This window comes from Palaemon carinicauda, chromosome 37 (genome assembly GCF_036898095.1).
Source record: "Palaemon carinicauda isolate YSFRI2023 chromosome 37, ASM3689809v2, whole genome shotgun sequence".
Taxonomy (NCBI): Eukaryota; Metazoa; Arthropoda; class Malacostraca; order Decapoda; family Palaemonidae; genus Palaemon; species Palaemon carinicauda.
The window spans coordinates 67,648,196-67,668,750 of NC_090761.1; the positions used below are offsets into that span (position 1 = coordinate 67,648,196).

General features: G+C 44.5%; 1 protein-coding gene across 5 annotated transcripts in view; it reads right to left on the reverse strand.

Annotated features, from left to right (window-relative positions):
* The window catches only part of spn-F (Protein spindle-F), a 90,526-nt gene that overhangs the window by 20,809 nt on the left and 49,162 nt on the right, over nt 1–20,555 (reverse strand). For 4 of the 5 annotated variants that reach the window (XM_068361370.1, XM_068361365.1, XM_068361366.1 and 1 more), the window contains 3 exons: nt 6,240–6,316; nt 4,452–4,647; nt 1,309–1,519 (listed from right to left, as the gene is read on the reverse strand). In XM_068361370.1, the coding sequence (XP_068217471.1) occupies nt 1,309–1,519; nt 4,452–4,647; nt 6,240–6,316 (484 nt within the window). The remainder of the gene's footprint in view (nt 1–1,308; nt 1,520–4,451; nt 4,648–6,239; nt 6,317–20,555) is intronic. The other variant, XM_068361368.1, reaches the window with a different exon arrangement.

A 20,555-nucleotide genomic window follows, 5' to 3' on the forward strand; every position in this document is an offset into this window, starting at 1 on the left:
TTCCAGAATTGCCACTTACAAACCTGTACTGAACAATAGTACCAACCAAAGTATTTTGTGTAAGTACAGTATAAGGAAAGGAGAATGGCTGTAGCTAGAAATGGATCCAACATTACACTGTGGACAATCCTTGAAAAATCCTGTATTTTCTGGTGATAATATCTCAATGGGTGGCTGGTACCTCGGTCAATTAACGGGTTATTTTTCACCAAGCGACAGAACAATTTTGATAACGAGTAGCATTTAAAGCCATTCAATTGAATGCATTCAAATCAATACTATAGCATGTAAATGCTGTTCAACAACACAGAGAAACAGCAGATCACCAGTTACATTAACAAAGTATGTTCAAAGAGACAAAAATCTTTCATAATTACTCATTTATATTCTTGCTGAGTATACACGCAAGTAAGGTTCTTACCTACCAGGCATGTGTGGCTCTGCTAGTTAACCAGTAGACAATGTTCTTTATTAGCAAGATGCTATTAGCCCACGGGTTCCAACAAGGAAAATAGCCCAGTGAGGAAAGGAAATATGGAAAGAGATGGAATAGAGAGCCTGGGTGTACCTTCAAGCAAGAGAACTCTGACCCACCACAGGAGAAGACCATGGTACAGAGGCTATGGCACTACCCAAGACTAGAGAACAGTGGTTTGATTTTGGAGTGCCCTTCTATAAGAGACTTTTACCATAGCTAAAGAGTCTCTTCTACCCTTACCAAACAGAAAGTAGCCACTGAACAATTACGGTGCAGTAGTTAACCCCATGAGTGAAGAACTTTTTTTTATTATCTTAAGTGTTGTTAGGTGTTTGAGGAAAGAGGAGACTGTGTAAAGAATAAGCCAGACTATTTGCTGTATGTGTAGGCAGAGGAAAAATGAACCGTTACCGGAGAGGGATCCAATGTCGTACTATCCAGCCAGTCAAAGGACTCAATAACTCTACCAGTAGTATCTCAAATGGTGGCTGGTGCCTTGGCCAACCTACTACACATTTGAGAATGGAGTATTTAGTATTCAAGAAACCCACTATAGGCTTATGGAAATTAATGGGTACAAGGTTACACAAACATTACATCAATGCTCAACTTGAAAATAGGCAAAATAAAAATTATCTAAGGCACCAAAAGAAAAAGTTTTCATAATGAATAACAGCTATAAAAATTGATGAGAAAAACAAAATTAAAAGTTCAAAGGATGAACATCTCTGATAAACTATACCTTAACAGAGACGATCAAAAGAAAAACTCATAAGATAATCTTATTTTCTGTCATTATTACACTGATGTACTCTGCTGAAAAAACTTACGTGTTAAGAGCCCCAGCAGATATATATGTTGGACTTAGAACAGAGCCGCATGTCGCCAATCTGCTCTGGCAATTTCCGTCGTCATCAACTTCCTCCGTTGCAATATCATAACCCTCTGTTGATGGAGTCAGAGTGACAGTTGACATATCCCTATCCCGCTGACCTAGGGTTCCATCGCGGCTGATTGTGCTGGTGTTCCGATGACTTTCATCTTGAAAATAAGTAAACAATGATTATCTTCAGTAATATACATGATGTTGACAGAAAATGCAGTTTATTTTAACATTAGGTTAGCTACAGTAACTGAAATTTAGCAATAAAAGTACAAAAGACTATAATACAGCCCATATATATCCACCATATACATACATACATACATATACCAAGGCATTTCCCCCAATTTTGGGGGGTAGCCGACATCAAACAAATGAAACAAAAAAGGGGAATTCTCTCTACATTCCTCCTTCCTTATAATACTGGACTTATACATATATCTTTCCTATAGCTCTATAAAATAAACAGCCCAGTTATTATAAACTACCATAAACTACTGTGTAAAGGGCAAAATTTTAAGACCAGTTTTGGAGGAAAAATGTAAGGGTTGGCCCATTACATGAGAGATACTTTTGGAATTATGAAAATATTTATTTTCTCGACCTCTGTTGCATTGTTAAGGTATTCTAATTGTATAAGGTTCATTAACCCTTTTACCCCCAAAGGACGTACTGGTACGTTTCACAAAAGCCATCCCTTTACCCCCATGGACGTACCGGTACGGCCTTGCAAAAAAATGCTATAAAATTTTTTTTTTTCATATTTTTGATAATTGTTTTTAGAAAATTCAGACATTTTCCAAGAGAATGAGACCAACCTGACCTCTCTATGACAAAAATTAAGGCTGTTAGAGCAATTTAAAAGAAATATACACCAAAATGTGCTGGGAAAAAAGTAACCCCTTGGGGGTTAAGGGTTGGAAATTTCCAAAAAGCCTGGGGGTAAAAGGGTTAATAGTTCAGTAGTTTGGAAGAATTGACTTAAAATCATATAATATCCTCATTTTAATTATGGTATATAGTTTTATGTTTAAGTAAAATAATGTTAAAGGAGTCTTATCAAGTGAGTTTTCAGTTAACAGCGGAGTACTCCCGGGGAATGTGTTGTCACCTATGTTGTTTGCCCTCCTCATGGACTTTGTAATGTGTAGAACAGTCAGAGATGGTGGAGAAGGACTGGACTGGATTGGAAATAGGAATTTAGCAGACATAGAGTACAGTATACTAATGATGCTGTCCTTCTTAGCAGAGCACCACAGGATTTGCAATGTTAGCTTACCAGAATGCATGAAATATCACACGAGGTGGAGCTGAAGATAAATAGAAGAAAGACAGAGATGATGAGAACGGAGTATGCAATGGAAGATGAAATATCATTGGAAGTAGAAAGGATTAATGAGGTAGAATCATATAAGTATTTAGGAACAATGATCTCCAATACAGGGTCTTTAGAATTAGAGTTTAGTGAAAGATTGAAAAAAGCAAACCAGACAATGGCTAGGTTAAGTAAAATTTGGAAATCAAATCGCCTAAAATTTCATATAAAAATGAGACTACTGTATATATCAGTTTAGTGAGATCGGTGTTACTCTATGGACATGAGTCATGATATGACAATGAAACAATCCCCAATAGATTTAGTAGATTTGAGAATAAAGCCCTCAGAAGGATATTGGGAGTTAAATGGCAGGACAGGATTAGAAATGAAACTATAAGAGAGATTACTCGAGGACCATATGTGGATGAGATCATGATGAGGGGTAGATGGAGATGGTGCATGCTCTTCGCACTCCCCAAGAGAGATTAGTTCACCAAACGTTTAACTTGGCTCCACAGGGCACTAGAAGAATTGGAAGATCCAGATCTACATGGCTTAGGACTATAAAGCACGAAGTAGGAGATGATGAATGGAGAAGTTTTGAATTAAAAGCTCAAGATAGAGACTGGCGAAATCTAACCGAGACCCTTTGCGTCAATAGGCGTAGGAGGAGATGATGATAATGAAAATGAGAATATTTACTGGTAATTTTATCTTTATTTATTTATAGTACTCTACTCGGAGTCTGTTGGTAGGCTAGCCTAATTCTCCGAAAACCTAGAATTTTCCATATTTGTACTGGTGATTAATTTTTCTACTTACATAGTAGTTAGGAAGGATTGCCTTATTATCAGCGTATAATATGCTCAGTATGATTATACACTGTAGTAGTGTGTTTAAAATAAAAATAAAAATGAATTTTTTCTTTATAATACTTCCGTCACCACAAACTTGTTTCGGACAACTATGAAGGTTTACATTATTTGCCAAGATATGGCGATAGCGGTGGTTGTTCAAAATCTCAAAATTTGCAGGTTACCGTTATCTTCCGATAGTATACAGGAAAACAATGAGCCAAACAAGTTTAAACAAAGAAAAAAACTTTACTTAATAAACTTGAACTTCACGGTAGTTAATACGTAAGCATCAGTTGCTATATAAAAATGGTTATCATTTAAGGACTGTGGCAATCGGGTATAAGTAGTAGCAAAGTTGCCAAACAACTACTGGTAGTTGGCAGTTATCAGGATAATTTTACATAGCAGTTTGGAAGGATTGACTTAGAATCATATATGCTTGTTACAATTATATAATTGTATGTAACAATAAGTTAATTAATAATAAATTTATTGCAAAGCCTGTTTTCGTAGTTGCAAAATATTGAGGGAGATTAGGAGGAGGAAGGTTAGGAATGACAATATGTAAACATTGAGTGAATAATGTAAACATTGGGTTCAAACTCACGAATTGTATAATTTTACACTTCCTTAAACAGAAATGCAGCTTATTTTATAAACTAAAAACATAAATATATAACAGTAACAACAATAAAGATTATAATATGTGTAGATTATAAGTGTTATAACATTAGGCTGGCCTTGAAATTGCTGTTCGCCCATTACATGGAGTATATGATAAAAATGCTTTTTTTCAAAGAAAATTTTTGGGGTTTGCCCTTTACATGGTAATATACGGTAAATACAAGACAGCCAATTACTCAAGATAAATAAATATCAAAAGTTCATAAGAATGGAAACTGTAAACCAACAAACCTGTATGAGAACCAACTGATGACTGCAAGGAATGTAAGAATGGTGACAACAACTGCAAACTATGGTTCTGTTCTTGAAGATTAGCAATTAGGTCCTTCATACGTCTTGTGGCACTCTGCACGGACATCAGCAAATGCTCTTCATTACTGGCTTCATCATCCAAAGAATCAAGCTCGCCAAGCTCAGAACTGCTAATCTAAAATGAGAAAAAACACTACTTAGCCCTTGGCTACGAATTTCTAAATTCTGACTACATACATACATTTATATATGATATTCTGAACAACTTTTCACTAAATTGTTCAAAACAGAAATTCACAGTTCAAAGGAACTGTATTATGCATTATATTCATTTAATGATATTGAAAGACACTTCCTCCCCATTGCACGTCTGATTCTAATGCACTAACTCCGCAAAAGTAATACAAATTCATCTCTTTAAGGTATAAGATACAAAATTATTTTCATCTAGCATTACTCCTGAATGCGCTGTGCAAACCTTATATGGCTGAGACAAAGGGAAATATCCTATACTTAACTGTGCAATCATAGGTTACGTTCTACGCAGTGGTAACCCAAATATTTCAGCAGCATATGTCAATCTTATTTGAGTCTCAAAAATTACTGAACATCCTTTAGTATTTTCCAAAGAACAACAAAATAAATTGGCAAAAAAAAAGCAGATTAGAAGCCGAACTCTCTTAAAATCTAATAAAATATTTAGCACATTTCTCATCTTAATCAAGGGAAAGTTGTCAACTGTTTTTCCTCCCTGGCATGCAATGAACTTACTCATCAGATGGGAATTCAGGGGGAAAGTGCACAAAAAAAGTGGAGAGATAGTACTTTAGGTTTAACACCTAAAGGCAAAATCTTATGTTACAGCAATGACGATGATAGCAAGGCCATGCACAGCATCCTTCTTTTGAGAAGCCTAGATGTCATGAAGCAACTTCTAGTACCATCAGTTTTGCACTCTTGTACAATTGTTGCTATTGGCACCCTACCCTTGGTTACGTCATACTATGTTGCTTTTCTCCAAGGACTAAGCGATTGTGAACCTTCAGCTTAGAAGCCTCAAAACCAGCTTGCAGTTGCTTGAAATGCATGTTTTCTTGATGTTTACAACACTTCAAAAACTTATTCACTACAAAGTTTGTGATGCTATGTCCAGAATTTACTTGAAAATTTGCAAGGCATTCAAGCCACTGACATACAGTCCAGTGTTTAAGGATATAGCCAAAAATTCAGACTATGAATTACCAACTTTCCAGTCATGGTAGCCTACTGGGATTGTCAGTGGTTTTAAATCTGCAAGTCACAAGGTCGAGCTGTGTTAGTGGTTTACTGCGAGTTAGGAATGGAGAGTTTGTGTGACTATTACATCTACCTGCCAAGTCATAAGCAGCCACTGCCTGGCTCTCTTTGGTCCTAGTTTGAGAGATGGTTCTACTACTGTCCAGTTCATTTTGGTCTCTAGGATACTGAACAACAAGACAATGACCTGAACTTTTCTTCTGCCCATGATTAGTGATATTTAAACCTTGAAAGAGTATTTTATGGATACCATAATGCACCACGTTAAGTGTACGATGAATATTATGTATACGAACATTTGTTTTCTGAAAGTGCCGGGGATTACTACAGAAGAGTCAGCATGACCACTGCTTATAAATTTGTATTTGTTGTTCAAGAGTTGGAAGGAAGTTCTTGTATACATAATAATTATTAGAAAAAAACTAGCAACTTAAATGGGAAAATGAATGCATAAACAAACAAATGATTTACCTGTTCATAATCATCAAGAGCATCTTTGTGAGATGGTAAAAATCTTGTTGGAGGATCATTGAAACTATCCAGTTCTTCTGGAAAAAAAAAATAAGAGAACATATTATGTACTGTATTCCAATAATGTAGCTACAGTATTATAATAAGAAAAGCCTGTTTATTGCAAATTATAATACTTAGTTGAGATATGTAATTTTTTAATTTGAACCAGTTCTAAAAAACATAATTTATTCAGGCAAGATTGGTGATATTTGAGCAATTTACTTGTATGAAATCATACAAAGCTAGTGTAAAAATGCCAAAGCCTAGTGCTTTAAAAATAGCAGGATCTTTAGAATGTTCATTCAATTAAAAAAACTAGTTTTTAAATATCTAAATAAAATTTTGAAAATTGTATTCTTTTTATTCATATCCATAATTTTTCATTAAGTACTTTTGTGTACCACAAATAGTCCCAGATACATTCCTTGTTCCACACACACACAGCGAGAGAGAGAGAGAGAGAGAGAGAGAGAGAGAGAGAGAGAGAGAGAGAGAGAGAGAGAGAGAGAGAGAGAGAGAGAGAGAGAGAGATTAGTAATTAGAATGAACTGGGCAGGCTCTGGTTGCTTCCCATGGTTTTTCGTAACATTCAAAGACCATTCAATGTATCATCCGATCAATGTTTGAGGGGTATGATTTATAGTCTAAGAGGCCCTAATTTCTACAGAACAGCTCTATAAAACCATCAATGAACAACACGATTCATCAAGTATGATAAACAGGTGGAGCTGGGAAGCAGGACTTTACGTCATAGTACTTAATATGACTGAAAAATATGGTTTAGTATTTAAAAATATTACATTTCATCTCAAAACCATTCGTCATAACACAAAATATCAATCTAGGTGGGAAGCATCCAGCTACTATAGTCAATTTTTTTTTAGTTAGGCAGATTTGCACCGACTCGGAAAAGTATTTAGACAAACATAATTCCGACCAATCAGCTATCAAGAAACTTCTTCGAGCTAAAAGGGCACCCAGCGAGTTGGTGCAAATTTGCCTCACTAAAAAAAAATTGACTATAGAGGCGGTATTATTGATTAACTGAAACACGAGAGATCAATTCAAAATCCCCATGAAATTGAACATTAGCTTCACAGAACATTTCTCTCAAGGACAAGGACTCACAGGGAGTTGTATTTGTAAGAGAAACCCTGGTAAATAAAAAAAGAACTCCAAGACATAGGAAAGAAAATGGGTTGCAGAATTACTGTTACTTAGGGAATAACACATTGTTAGGCCTGTACTCTCATTATTAGTTTAAATGCAAGAACACGACATTACATAGAATGTACGGTTAGGTGGTGAAGATGAGAAATTAGACTTGAGAATAATCCAAGCATGAAACACTTGAACTGATGCTGAAAAAAGGACATTAGAAGAAACTTAACCACTCTGAAAGTGCTTTTAGCAACAACAGGATTATGGGTTTCCTCAATTTTTCTATCATTGAGGCATAAATTCATCAATTTTTTTATCTGATAAATAAATTAATTTATTTATTTAAATTTATTAATTTCCTTACTGGCCTATTTCCCTATTGGAACCCTTGGGCTTATAGCTTCCGTTTCTGGTTTTATTGCTAGTAATAATTTACGTCATGATGTTCAGTAGAATTACCAAACAAAAGTTTTCCCTTTAATGAGAATTGAAGAGAATGGGTAACAAAAAATAAACAGAAAATGGACAAGAGCATAATTCATAGAAAACGGACCAAAGAGCGTGAGAGACTTTTGAATTATTTTCTTGTATTTCTAAACTATAACTACCACTTTTTTTTTTTTGCCTTAAATTGTAATGTATTAGTTTTATATTAATAATAAAATGATTAACAACTTCAAGGGGCAGTAACCAAGAGAAAATCGTCCAAAGTTTCCTGGGAGGGAAGGGAAAGAAAAATGACAAATTCGAAGATAATTTGTATTTTTCCTAACCATACAAACCTTAGCTATTTACAAAGGGTTATTACTTTTAGCGTAGCTGAAATGGCGAGCCATTAGAATTTAACGAGGGTGTATTACCCCCGCGCTAGTTAGCGGGGGGGTAGGGGAGTGGTAGCTAGCTACCCCTCCTCCCCCTCACACACAGGTGAATACTCACTTTCACTTAGAGGTAGGACTTGTCTTGGGGGACAGGGCTGGCGGGCAAATATGTGTAAATAGCTAAGGTTTGTATGGTTAGGAAAAATACAAATTATCTTCGAATTTGTCATTTGTTCCGTAACCGAAATACAAACCACGCTATTTACAAAGGGTGACTTATCCCTTAGGAAGGGTGGAAAGTCCCCAGCCATACTGGCTTTGGCTTTACCCGGGGACTCAGAATCCGAGTGAGTCGCACTCGAGAAAAGGAGTCCCTGCACCTCACAAGTTCCTTGCACCGCAAGGAACCATGTGGCCTACGTAAGCTTGTGTGTGAAGGAAGAAGTGTGACCCGTCCTAGGCAGTTGACCTGGAGTTCCAGAAGGAACTCTGGGTTAGGACGTTCCCAATACCACCTCGTCAGGGTATGGGGGACGCGACAGTATTGACTCAATACTCGGAACACAAGGAAGCATGGTTTACCTGCAGAGGTTCGAGGTCAGCTATGCAGAGACCAGGATGCTGCTTCCCCGTAGAGGGGATGATGAAGAAAGAAGTAAGGGCCAGACATACTTCTTTCGTTCATGCAGACTAAAACCTGATAACAATGCCCTCAACCTTCTGCTACCTGTCCAAAAAGGAGCCTGAGGTTAGACCAGCTGTTGTGTAGCCACCACAGAGCGATAGAAAACGTATCGAGACTCCTGTGGGTCACGCCCTGCAGGAAGCGGGCTGCGAAGGTCATCAGACGCTTCCAGACTCCAGCTTGTAGCACCTGCGTCACAGAGTAGTATTACTCGAAGGCGAGGGACGTTGCGATGTATCCAACATCGTGCTGTAGGGCGACGTGACGGGGGAGGGTCTGAAGACAGGTCGAGATGAATGTCCTTGAGTCCGGGCTGAAGAGGTATACTGGTGACTCTCCCCCCATGTCCTCCTTGTGTTCCCAAATCGGCTGCAACTGAGGCCAAACTGCAGCTGTTCCCAGCGCTAACCTCTCGATTCCTGTACTGGCAAGAAAGAGAAGGTCTTGGGACATCAGACACAGAATGGAGACTCAAAATCTTGAATGAATCGGACCGAAGGGTCGGGACCCTCAGATTCTGAGTCTAGCCAACAACTCAGGAGCGAGCCTGAATGTTGCCTTCTCCTCTTCCTTAGAAAGGGGGGGAGTAGTAAGAGACCAAGAAGATTGCTTACACACTGGCCGTGGCCAGAGTGAGCAGAAGACCCAAGGCGGAATACAATCCGAGGCCTGTCGTAAAAGGGTCTTGAGAAGATCTCTTAAAGGACTAAAAGTCCGAGCCATGCTCCAAGTCGGAGGTCTTCCTCCGACTAGGGCAGGGACGATCGTAGCTTCGCATGAGCGAGGATAGATCCAGCGGGCAGGAAAAAGTTATTCCTTTAAGCCTGAAGGTCAGGGAAAGGCTGAGCGACAGGCTTCATTGCCAAGAGCGGAAAGGAGTTTCCTCCCGCCGAAAGGCAATAAGACCGTTATTGCTGGAGAAGAGGCCTCACGGGAAGAGGTATATCTCCCACGGCACCAACCACCTTAGACTCTTCACTTTGCCTGGGAGACCCCTGTGGATGACTATCGCAGATGACGCGACCTCCGTACCGCGACTGTAGCGGGTTGTCTCTTCTAGAGGAGGAAGCGTAGTGTCTCCAGGCATGAAGCCGAAGCGACGCCCCGGTTCGGGAGAGATGTCGCAGTGTGGTTGCTTGAGTAGTCTGCGCCGTGGGAGAAGCTCTCCCGGGAGTTCCGTCAGGGGAAGCAGAGGGTCCAGAAACCGTTCTGCGCATAGTCCCAGTGGAGCTCTCCCATTGAAAGGTTGACAGACAACCTGGTTTTGTTGAGACCCATTGTCCGCAGACAAAAAGGAGGGAAGACGCAGGCGTCGAAGTTGTCCCACCATCACCGGAATGCATCTTGCCAGAGTCTCGGGGTCTGAGACTGGGGGGAAAACTAGCGGAAGCTTGAGGTTCCAAGCTGTCGCGATCAGGTCCCCCAGACCAGCACTTGCTGGTTACCCAAGGTCAAAGACCCTTAGGTACACTCTCTCTATGAGGCTCTGCTCGGATAGTCTGAGAGAAACATTCCCCTGCCTGGAATGAGAGAGCCGATGGTGGAATTGAGAGAATCTCAATCATCCCGGTATCTCTACTGCAAGATGTGAGGGTGTGAAAATGCGTCCCCTGCTGGTTAGCATGAAGTCGACACGCAACGGGGCGACTTGGCAGGAGCGGTAGGATCTGAAGAGGGGCCAGACTAAGGCCCTTAAGCCTGCCTGAATGATGGAGAGGTATCCTTCAGGTCTTGACCATAGGCCTGGACCGGAACATGCCCCCCCCCCCCCCTTTCCTTTGACGAGTCCGAGAACCGCATCAAGAATGTGGGGAAAGGACGAGAATATCCACTACCATCAAGAGGCTCCATAGGTCAACACCCATTGCAGGTTTAATAGTTCCGCTGGTCCCATAGGGCCAGGGAGTCCGGTTAAACATTGCCTGAAGCCACCGGAACTTGGATCGCCCCACATGGAACTTATCCTGAGGCGACCGTTCGGACTATAAACGGGTCAATGAGGAAAGAAGAACTAGGAAACGTTCCAAGGTAGGGCTGAAAACTCTGCTTGACTGAGAACAGGTACTGCGACTCTCCTCAGTCTTGCCACAGTCAACCGAAAGGAAGGCTCGGAGGATGTGGTAACAGAATCTGGCGTCCCCAGGTGGTCACCCATCCAAGTACCGACGTTGCTTAACCTCGCTGGACGGACGAGAAGCGGGGTTTCCAACGTGGTAAGGCGGTTGACTCAATATCATGGCCAGATACTCCAGATGTTGAGGCAGAGGAAGAGAAGGCTCCAAGCAAAATACCATGAGCCCACACTCATGGTCAGCATTCGGAAGCTTTTCCCGGCGCTGAAGAAGGTCGAAACCCGAGCCTACCGGAGTTGACCAGCCCTCCAAACAGCAGAGGAGGCGAAAGTCTGCACCTGAGCGGCCAAAAGGAAGGCAGGGAGAGTTCTCTGGGGAAACACACCTGCTATGCCACGGCGGGATAGCCACACTGCATCATAAGCAGGAATACTTGCAGTTTAGGCTGAATTCGACGAGCACCCTGGAAGATGGATGGAATGGAAACTGAAAGTACCCGTCCTTCCGATCCAGGGTTAAAGGAGTCCTGTCGCCTCGTTACCAGTCTGATCGATTCTGCTGGTCTACGCTGGCCGAAGTTTGTTCGACAAACTTGATCAGGGCTGAGAGGTCGACTATGGACATCCCCTCTCAGATCCTTCCTTACAAGAAAGGATCGACTGAGGGGGCCGGGGGTGAAGCCGTCGATGATCCTAAGGAAGACCTTCGCCTAAGGTATGGATCATTCTGCCCAACCGGGCAACTCTGCTGATGCTATGGCATAGAGGTTCAGAGACACTGAATTCGCTGACAGAGACGGCAGGCGCGATATCCTTGGCTACTCACAGAGATTGTGCGGGAATGGGCATCGGGAAGCTGTCATTCGGATGAGTAACCTTAAGCATCCTCCCAGCGAAAAAACCTGCAATCCTAGAGTTCGTGAACTCCTTTTAGGACTATGCCCTCCCCCGGGGAAGTCTCCCGTGCCATCTGTTCCTGACAGGAGGAAACTGCAATTGGACACCTTGTCCCAGTTGTCGTAGCCGATAACTTAGGCCGACGTGGTTGAAAGAAAAGGGAGCTGGAGCCCTGCAGAGTCTGGAAGAAAGCGCCTTGGAGGAGTGAAACCGGAAGTCGATTTACTCCGCACAGCAGATGTTTAAGTCTCTGTCCTTGGGCAAAGACAAAACTCTTCTCAAGGATGGAAGGGTGTCTGAGGTCGTTGACCTCCACAGATGAGACACCCGAAGGAAGCCTTCAGTCAGTGCGTCCAGATGGTACAACATCGAGCTTGTCCGCAAGTAGATACTTAACGACGAAAGGCCAAGGTGCCTGAGCTCGAGAGGAGGAAAGTACCCTTGATCTTCCTGTAGCTTCCTTGAACCAAACCTCGGGCCGTAACCGAGGAGGGAAAGAACCTGGTAAGCTCCCAGAGGAAGAGGTAAGCAGTCACCCCTTGTCCGATGGAGAAATCTTCAACGGAAAGCCCCCCCGCCAAAAATCCTTCCAGGGCGGGAGAAGGAGAGAGTACTCGTGCAGGAGTGGGGACCCTCGAGACCGACCTCTTGGGAACCAACTTCGCCCTGGGGGAAGTCACCACGAAGTCCACTCCTCTCTTTCTCTTCAGCGTAGGAGAGACAGCCGCTGGTTTGTTACCCTGGCCGGTGAGTGCTGGTTTCATAACCCTCATTAACGCCCGTGCCAGCGGATCAAACCATGTCTGCTGCTCCAAGGACACAGAGTCCGAAATCCTCGCTAAGGTGAAAGGGATCGGGCGATCCTTTGGAGAGGACACGACGGTTCCTGCCTGAAAAGAAGGTGGGAAGAATGCTGTACTGACCTGTCTTCGTCCTGCACTACCAACCTGTGCTTGGATGGAGGTGATCCCGAGTGCCGCCTAGGAGCAGGCGTCCCTGCTGCTACCACCGGCTGTGGAATTCGCCGCGAACTATGGTCGCGCGAGGGCGAACGGTCGCGCAAAGGCGAATGGTCGCGCGGGCGCACAGGCGAGTGGTCGCGCGGGCGCGCAGGCGAGCGGTCGCGCGGGCGCGCAGGCGAGCGGTCGCGCGGGCGCGCAGGCGAGCGATCGCGCGGGCGCGCAGGCGAGCGATCGCGCGGGCGCGCAGGCGAGCGATCGCGCGGGCGCGCAGGCGAGCGATCGCGCGGGCGCGCAGGCGAGCGATCGCGCGGGCGAGCGATCGCGCGGGCGCGCGATCGCGCGGGCGAATGGGCGTGACGGCGAGGGATCGTGCTGCCGCGTAGGTGAAGAAGATCGCTGGCGGTAAGCGATGGCGAGCAGCATGTGTAGGTGAATGATCGCGTGATAGGGTGCGATGGTGATCAGCATCTGCAAGAGGGCGAGCGTTCAGGGTTGTGCGATGAGGAGCAGCATGCGTAAGCGGGCAATCGTGCAGGGTTGTGCGATGGCGAGCAGCATGTGTAGGTGAATGATCGCGTGAAAGGGTGCGATGGTGATCAGCATCTGCAGGAGGGCGATCGTTCAGGGTGGTGCGATGAGGAGCAGCATGCGTAAGCGGGCAATCGTTCAGGGTTGTGCGATGGCAAGCAGCATGCGCAGGTGAATGATCGCGTGAAAGGGTGCGATGGTGATCAGCATCCGCAAGAGGGCGATCGTTCAGGGTTGTGCGATGAGGAGCAGCATGCGTAAGCGGGCAATCGTTCAGGGTTGTGCGATGGCGAGCAGCATGCGCAGGTGAATGATCGCGTGAAAGGGTGCGATGGTGATCAGCATCTGCAGGAGGGCGATCGTTCAGGGTGGAGGCCAACAGCAACAGCAACAGAAGAAACCTCCGAAGAGGAGTCTCTATGAGTGTACTCTCTCGCGAACGAAAGAGAAACACTTCGTGGAAGAGACTGGTCAGCCAGTGACCTAAAAGGGGCAATCCTCCGAAGAGGAGCTCCTGCAGTTGCCCAGCCCCTTGAGCGAAACTGCAGGTGCGACCGCTCAGCACCAAGAGCATAGTCGCACGAAAAAAAGGCAAGAGAAGAACCCCCCATAAGAGGAAAAGCTCAAGCCTGGACAGGAAAAAACTTCCCTCGGAAGGAAAGTTATCCGCCCAAGGAGGCAAGCCTCCTGACTGTTCTAAAATGAACTGGAGAGCTGTCCGTCGACACGGGAGTACTACCAGTAGAAGGAGACACGCCCCTGACGACAATACAAGGGGGGAGGCAGCAACAGCCGAATCCCCAGGACTCAACCAGACAGCTCACACCGTTGCTATATTACAGAAACGAACTAGATCGGTAACTGTAAAAAAATAAAACAAATAATATTAGTACACATTCATTCCCCCGGGAAGGCTCCGAAGAGGAATCCCGAGGAAAAGGAACAAGAATTACACAACAGGCACGTGCCCTCACAACCACTTACACTCGCGGAAGGAGAGCTGTAACCAAAACAGAATTATAACAATTATAATTATGTAACTATGTAATTATGTAATTTAAAAATGAATGAACACTAAAGAAAAAAAAAAAACGAAAACCCCGAAAGGAATCGTTCTACAAGCTGAAAAATTAACAACTACAATTAGATTCATAAACTAATTGAGACAAAATGTACGGCGTAGCAACCCCACCCACACGGGAAGGAAGCTACAAGGGCGTAGTAAAACATAGTAAAAGGGTGAACGACCTCAAGAGAGAGAGAGAGAGAAAGACCGAAGTCAAACTCGATCGCAACCCATAAAATTAGGCCGTGGTGGCCTAACTGCCGAGGCCTCCACGTAGATATCGTACACTACACACACACATCTGAAAAGGAAACTTACTTATTTCTATACTCAAATATATATACAAACATGAAAACATGTTTACATATATATTGAGTAAAAGAAAAGTAAGCGAATAAGTAAAGACAAAACAGACAATGGCTGCCAAGCGAGGACCAAGACAGAGAGACGTCTGTCACAGTCCGAGCCAAAAGTGAAAGTGAGTATTCACCTGTGTGTGAGGGGGAGGAGGGGTAGCTAGCTACCACTCCCCTACCCCCCCGCTAACTAGCGCGGGGGTAATACACCCTCGTTAAATTCTAATGGCTCGCCATTTCAGCTACGCTAAAAGTAATAACCCTTTGTAAATAGCGTGGTTTGTATTTCGGTTACGGAACAACTGCATTTTGATAATGTACTGATGTTAAAAGATGAATATGATATTATTATTATTATTATTATTATTATTATTATTATTACTTGCTAAGCTACAACACTAGTTGGAAAAGCTGGATGCTATAAGCCCAGGGGCTCTAACAGGGAAAATAGCTCAGTGAGGAAAGGAAAAAAGGAAAATAAAATATTTCGGGAAGAGTAACAACATTAAAATAAATATCTCCTATATAAACTATAAAACAATAGGGAGAGAAATAAGATAGAAAAGTGTGCTCGAGTGTACCCTCAAGCAAGAGAACTCTAAACCAAGGCAGTGAAAGACCATGGTACAGAGCAATGGTTTGATTTTGGAGTGTCCTCCTAGAAGAGCTGCTGACCATAGCTAAACAGTCTCTTTAGCTATGCTGTAATGAAAAAGGGAATCTATGAAAGTGTAAGATCACAACAAAGTTATTTAAGTCATGGGGGAGATAACAGGAGCAAAAGCTCTGGGGAACAGCAGAAAATCGGTCATTCATACAATGACGAGAAAATTAACAAATTTAGAGATGGGACTAAACAAAGGAGGAAAGGGGTAATTAAGAAATAATAATGAGATATGACAAACTTACAACAGAGTTTGTATTATTCCCAACATACAAACCGGAATTCTTTACTATGCGAGATATTCTAGCGCGAGTTAGAAAATACGGCAGAAAACCTTAACAAGGCCGTTAACGACCGGGCCGGTAGTTATCCACCTGTTAGTGGTGGGGGACTGCCGGTCGGCAGCTACTGAATACCTTCAATCGGATTCTTGCTAGGACTATTTTTAGGGGGTGGTGACAGAGGGAAGATTTGTGTAAAGATTTCGGGTTTGTATGTTAGGAAAAACATAAACTCTGTTATAAGTTTGTCGTTTGTTCCTACAATTGATACAAACCCTCATTCTTTACTATAGGAGACTTAGTCTTGAGGCCAGGGTGGTCAATGAAATCCCTATTCCTAGTGAAGATAGTCCTTAGATTAGACTCTTGATGAAAAAGTCTCTCATTAAACTTTTCTTTGTAGATCCCATAATCTTAGCACAACTGAAAGTTTGTAATTACGTGGAAACAAATGTTTCAGGATGAAGAGGGTCAGGAACATTCGACTTGGACCCTTTCATACTTAGGATTCCCCAGACCTTGAAAAGGGGAACCCTCGTAACTACGAGTATAACTTATACCCTGTGAGAGGAGTCAGATAAGTTTCATACCTTATTTCCATTGGCGAGTCCAGCTGAAACTGGTTACAGTCTAGGATAATCAGATGGGAGGAAGAAGGAAGCGCAGAAGATAGATGGATGTCCTTCTAAAAACCTAGTGTAACACAGAATCCTTGACCAATGGCTACTGTCCCCTGAAAGGGCGTAAGGTAGCTACAGCACATGTTGACCTGCCACAATAGGCCCTATAGAAAAGGTGTTTAGAGACCTATGTATCACATTGGTTAAATAGTGAGTGGTGAATGTAGATTGGCGTTTCAACACTCCAGCTCTTAAGACTTAGAACACTGAAAAATTTTTCTTAAACATCAGTGAGGCAGCCACTCCCCTAACTTGATGGGCTTTGGGTTGAGCTGCCTCTGGGTCTCCGTGAATGGCTCTCGCAGTAACTTTCTTGAGCCAGAAAGAGATGGTGTTGCGAGAGATTCTCTTCTTTACCTTGTTGGTACTGAGGAAGAGATGACGGAGGCGTGGTCTGAAAAATCTGGTGCGCTTCAGCTATTTCCTTAGCGCCCTGACTGGGCACAGTAGCAATTGATCAGTATCCTGTGTTACCTTATTGAGGCTGGAAAATTGAAATTCTGTAAACCTCTCATTGGCCGATGAAGGATTCTGAGTTTTAGCCACAAAGCCTGGTACGAAGTTGAGCGAGACTTGCCCCCATCCTCTAGAATGGGTGACTTCATAGGATAGACCATGTAGTTCACCGACCCTTTTTACCGAGGCCAGAACTACTAGGAAGACGGTCTTAAGGGTTAGGAAGTAGTCAGAGGTCCTATTTAAGGGTTCATAGGGTGGACCCTTCAAGGAACGTAAGACCAGGGACAGGTCCCAAGGTGGTGGTCTAATCTCAACTGGGGGGCAAGATCTCTCAAAACCTCGAATGAACGAGGTGATATCTTCTGAGGTGGAAAGGTCAACCCCTCTCAGTCTACAGATGAGGCTTAAGGCTGAACGATAGCCTTTATTTGCCGAGACTGAGAGGAGTTTTTCCTCCCTGAGGTACACAAGGAAGTCTGCCATTAATGGAAGAGAGGGATCAGGTGGAGACACGCCTCGCCCTCTACACCAAGCTGAAAACACTCTCCATCTTGCTTGCTAGAGGTTTGTGGAAGATTGGCGCTGGTGCCTGGACATGTGCTCAGCCACCTTCCCTGAAAAACCTCTGCTTCTGAGGAGTGACTGGACAGCCTCCAGGCGTGAAGCTTCAGGAAGGGGATTCTCCTGTGGGGGACACCACTGTGTGGCTGCGTCAGCAGATGGGGTTCTGGAGGCAGAAACCTTGGAACTTGAAGCAGTAGGGAAAGAAGGTCTGAGTACCATTCTCTGCTTGGCCATGCTGGAGCTATTAGGGTTAGCTTGCAGTTCCAGGAGGTCCTGAGTTTGTTAATCACCCTTCTGAGCAGGTAAAAGGGTGGAAAGGCATATGCGTCCAGGTTGTCCCAGGAATGTTGAAGGGCTTCCTGGATCGCTGCCTGATGGTCTGGAACTGGGGACTCATAGCGGGGAAGTTTTGCATTCAGAGAAGTGGCGAACAGGTCTGTTGTGGGGAAACCCTACAAAGCTATTACTGTCTTCACTACTCGAGGATCCAAAGACCATTCGCCACTTGGTGATGCCTGCTCAGTTGATCCGCAACGATGTTTCTCCGGCCCGGAATGAACCTGGCTGTGAGAGAAATGTTGTGACCTTCCGCCCACTGGCAAACCTGGACTGCTAGCAGACAGAGGTCTCTTGCCAGAGTATCCCCTTGTTTGTTGATGTACGAGACGGCTGTGGAGTTGTCGCTCGTCAGCACCACCTCTCGTCCTTGTAGATCTTTTACAAAGTATTTTAGGCCTTTCCAGGCTGCTAATAATTCCGGGTGATTTATATGGAGAGTTTGTTCTATCGTCGACCAAACACCTGATGCTAATTTCGGGCCTAGGTGGGAACCCCAGCCCAGTAGCGATGCGTCTGAAAAGAGTTTTAACTTCGGACAGGGGCTTTGGAGGGGAATGCCCTTTTGGGTATTCTCTCTGGTTGACCACCAATGAAGATCTTGTATCACCAGAGCTGGAACCTCCACTGACAAGAATGGTGAATCGATCTTTTGAGACCAATGGGTCTTCAGATGCCACTGGAGACTTCTCATTCTTGATCTTCCGCCTGGAACTAGTTTTTCCAGGGAGGAAAGATGGCCCAGAATTCTCTGCCACGACTTGGCTGTAGGAGGCAGTGGAGAAAAGAGTTGGGAGATAGATTGTTCCAGTCTCCGAAGGGAACACTCTCCCTACCTGGGTGTTGATGGACATACCCAGATAGTTTAAGACTTGGGTTGGAATCAAGCAAGACTTCTCTGCATTTACAGGGATCCCCAGGTCCTTGCAAAGGTCTAGAAGTCTTCTCAGGTGATCCAGAGCTAGCTCCCTGGACAAGGCCAGGAGTAGCCAATCGTCTAGGTACCTTAGCAGACGTATCCAGTGCTTGTGAGCCCACGAGGAAACGAGTTCGAAAACCCTCATAAAGATCTGTGGGGCGGTCGAGAGGCCGAAGCATAGGACTTTGAACTCGAAGATTCGACCTTGAACCAGAAAGCACAGGAATTTCCGATATGCGCGATGGATGGGCACTTGGAAATATGCGTCTTTTAAGTCCACAGATGCCATAAAGTCTCCTGGACGCACCGCTTGGGTTACGGAGGCTACTGTCTCCATTTTGAATGGAGTTTGCTTCACAAACTGATTCAAGGTAGAGAGATTGATTACTGGTCTCCAACCTCCCGGGGCTTTTTCTACCAGAAAGAGGCGACTGAAAAACCCCGGGGACGTGTTGAAGACCTCTTGTATGGCACCTTTTAGAAGCATGCTCTGGATCTCCCGAGCTAGGGCTTGCTGTTTCCCGGGATCCCGAGGGACCTGAGAGGACGAGATCGGGGGAGGAATTAGAGAAGGAGGAGAGCCTATGAAGGGATGTGGTACCCCCAACAAAAGCACCTTGACGGTCCATTGCATGGCCCCCATAGCCTTCCACCTCCTCCAACTCCCCTGCAGGCACCCCCCCTTACGCGCTGTGAGGGGGGGAGCCGGGACCCTATTTCTGTTGAGGGTTCCTACCTCTGTCTTTAGCCTTGGGAGGAGCCGACTTTCCTCTGCCCAAAGGTTTGGCTATAAAAGAGGGGCGGCTGAGGCTCTTGGCTGGGAGTGGAGTTGCGGTTGTGGTTTTGGGTTGTGGAGTTGGCTGCTGTTGCAATGTGCGAAGGGAGGCAGCCTTTTGCATTGCGGTGTCCTGCGTCTCTTTCCTCCAAGTATCCAAGGCAGAGGAAACTGCTTGTTTAGAAAAGAGGAGAGGTTGCAGAAGGTCCGAGTTTCTCAAATCTGACTTCCCGGCCATACCGATGCTCCTATGAAGTCTGGAAACTACTGATTCCCTCCTTTTGAGGATCCAATTGCCCCACATGGTTGCAGTTGTAGCAGTTAGGAAGTCCATTGTCTTAACCCCAGCAGCTAGGACTTCCTGTAGGGACTGCATGGAGTTTTGGTTTGATAGGTCTTCGTGACTCGCTAAGTAGCCGACTGTGCCTGATCACATGTCAAACCAGGATAATGCCTCCAGAAGGGACATTGAAGCTGTTTTCATTACCACTGGGAAAGAAGAGAGTCTCTCTGAAGAGCAGCCAGGTGTAAGCCTCGCTGTGAGGGTATCCAGGGGTCAGAGGAGAAGGGTTGGCATCTCTGACCTTGTAAAAGCGCTTTTGCCTCGAAAACGGGAATTGTAGAAGTTTATGGGATCCTTGAGACTTCAAGGAACCCGTTTCCCCCGAGACCGCCTGCAAAACCTTCCTCAGACGGCCTGCAGTGTGAATAGACCAGGGAAGTTTGATTTTGGTCTTAGGGTTTGATGGATGACGACATAGTCTGTCTAAAGCTGGAGCGTCGGGATGTTGAGGCGACAGATGTAGATCGCCGAGGCCTGAGATATTACACATAATTCTTAGAGCCCTCAGATAGGAGGACTCTAAGTCCTTTGATGGTTGCTCTTCCGAGGAATCTTTTGGTCGCGCTAATTCCTCGCGAGGAAGGGCGATAGAAGTCTGAGTGTCTGGAGGTAACGGCGAGGTAGATACTCCATTGCCGTTGTTCCAAGGGAAGGTTGAGCGCTGGCTAATGGCGCCGCGAGCGCCTGACCTTGCCTGGAAGTCGAT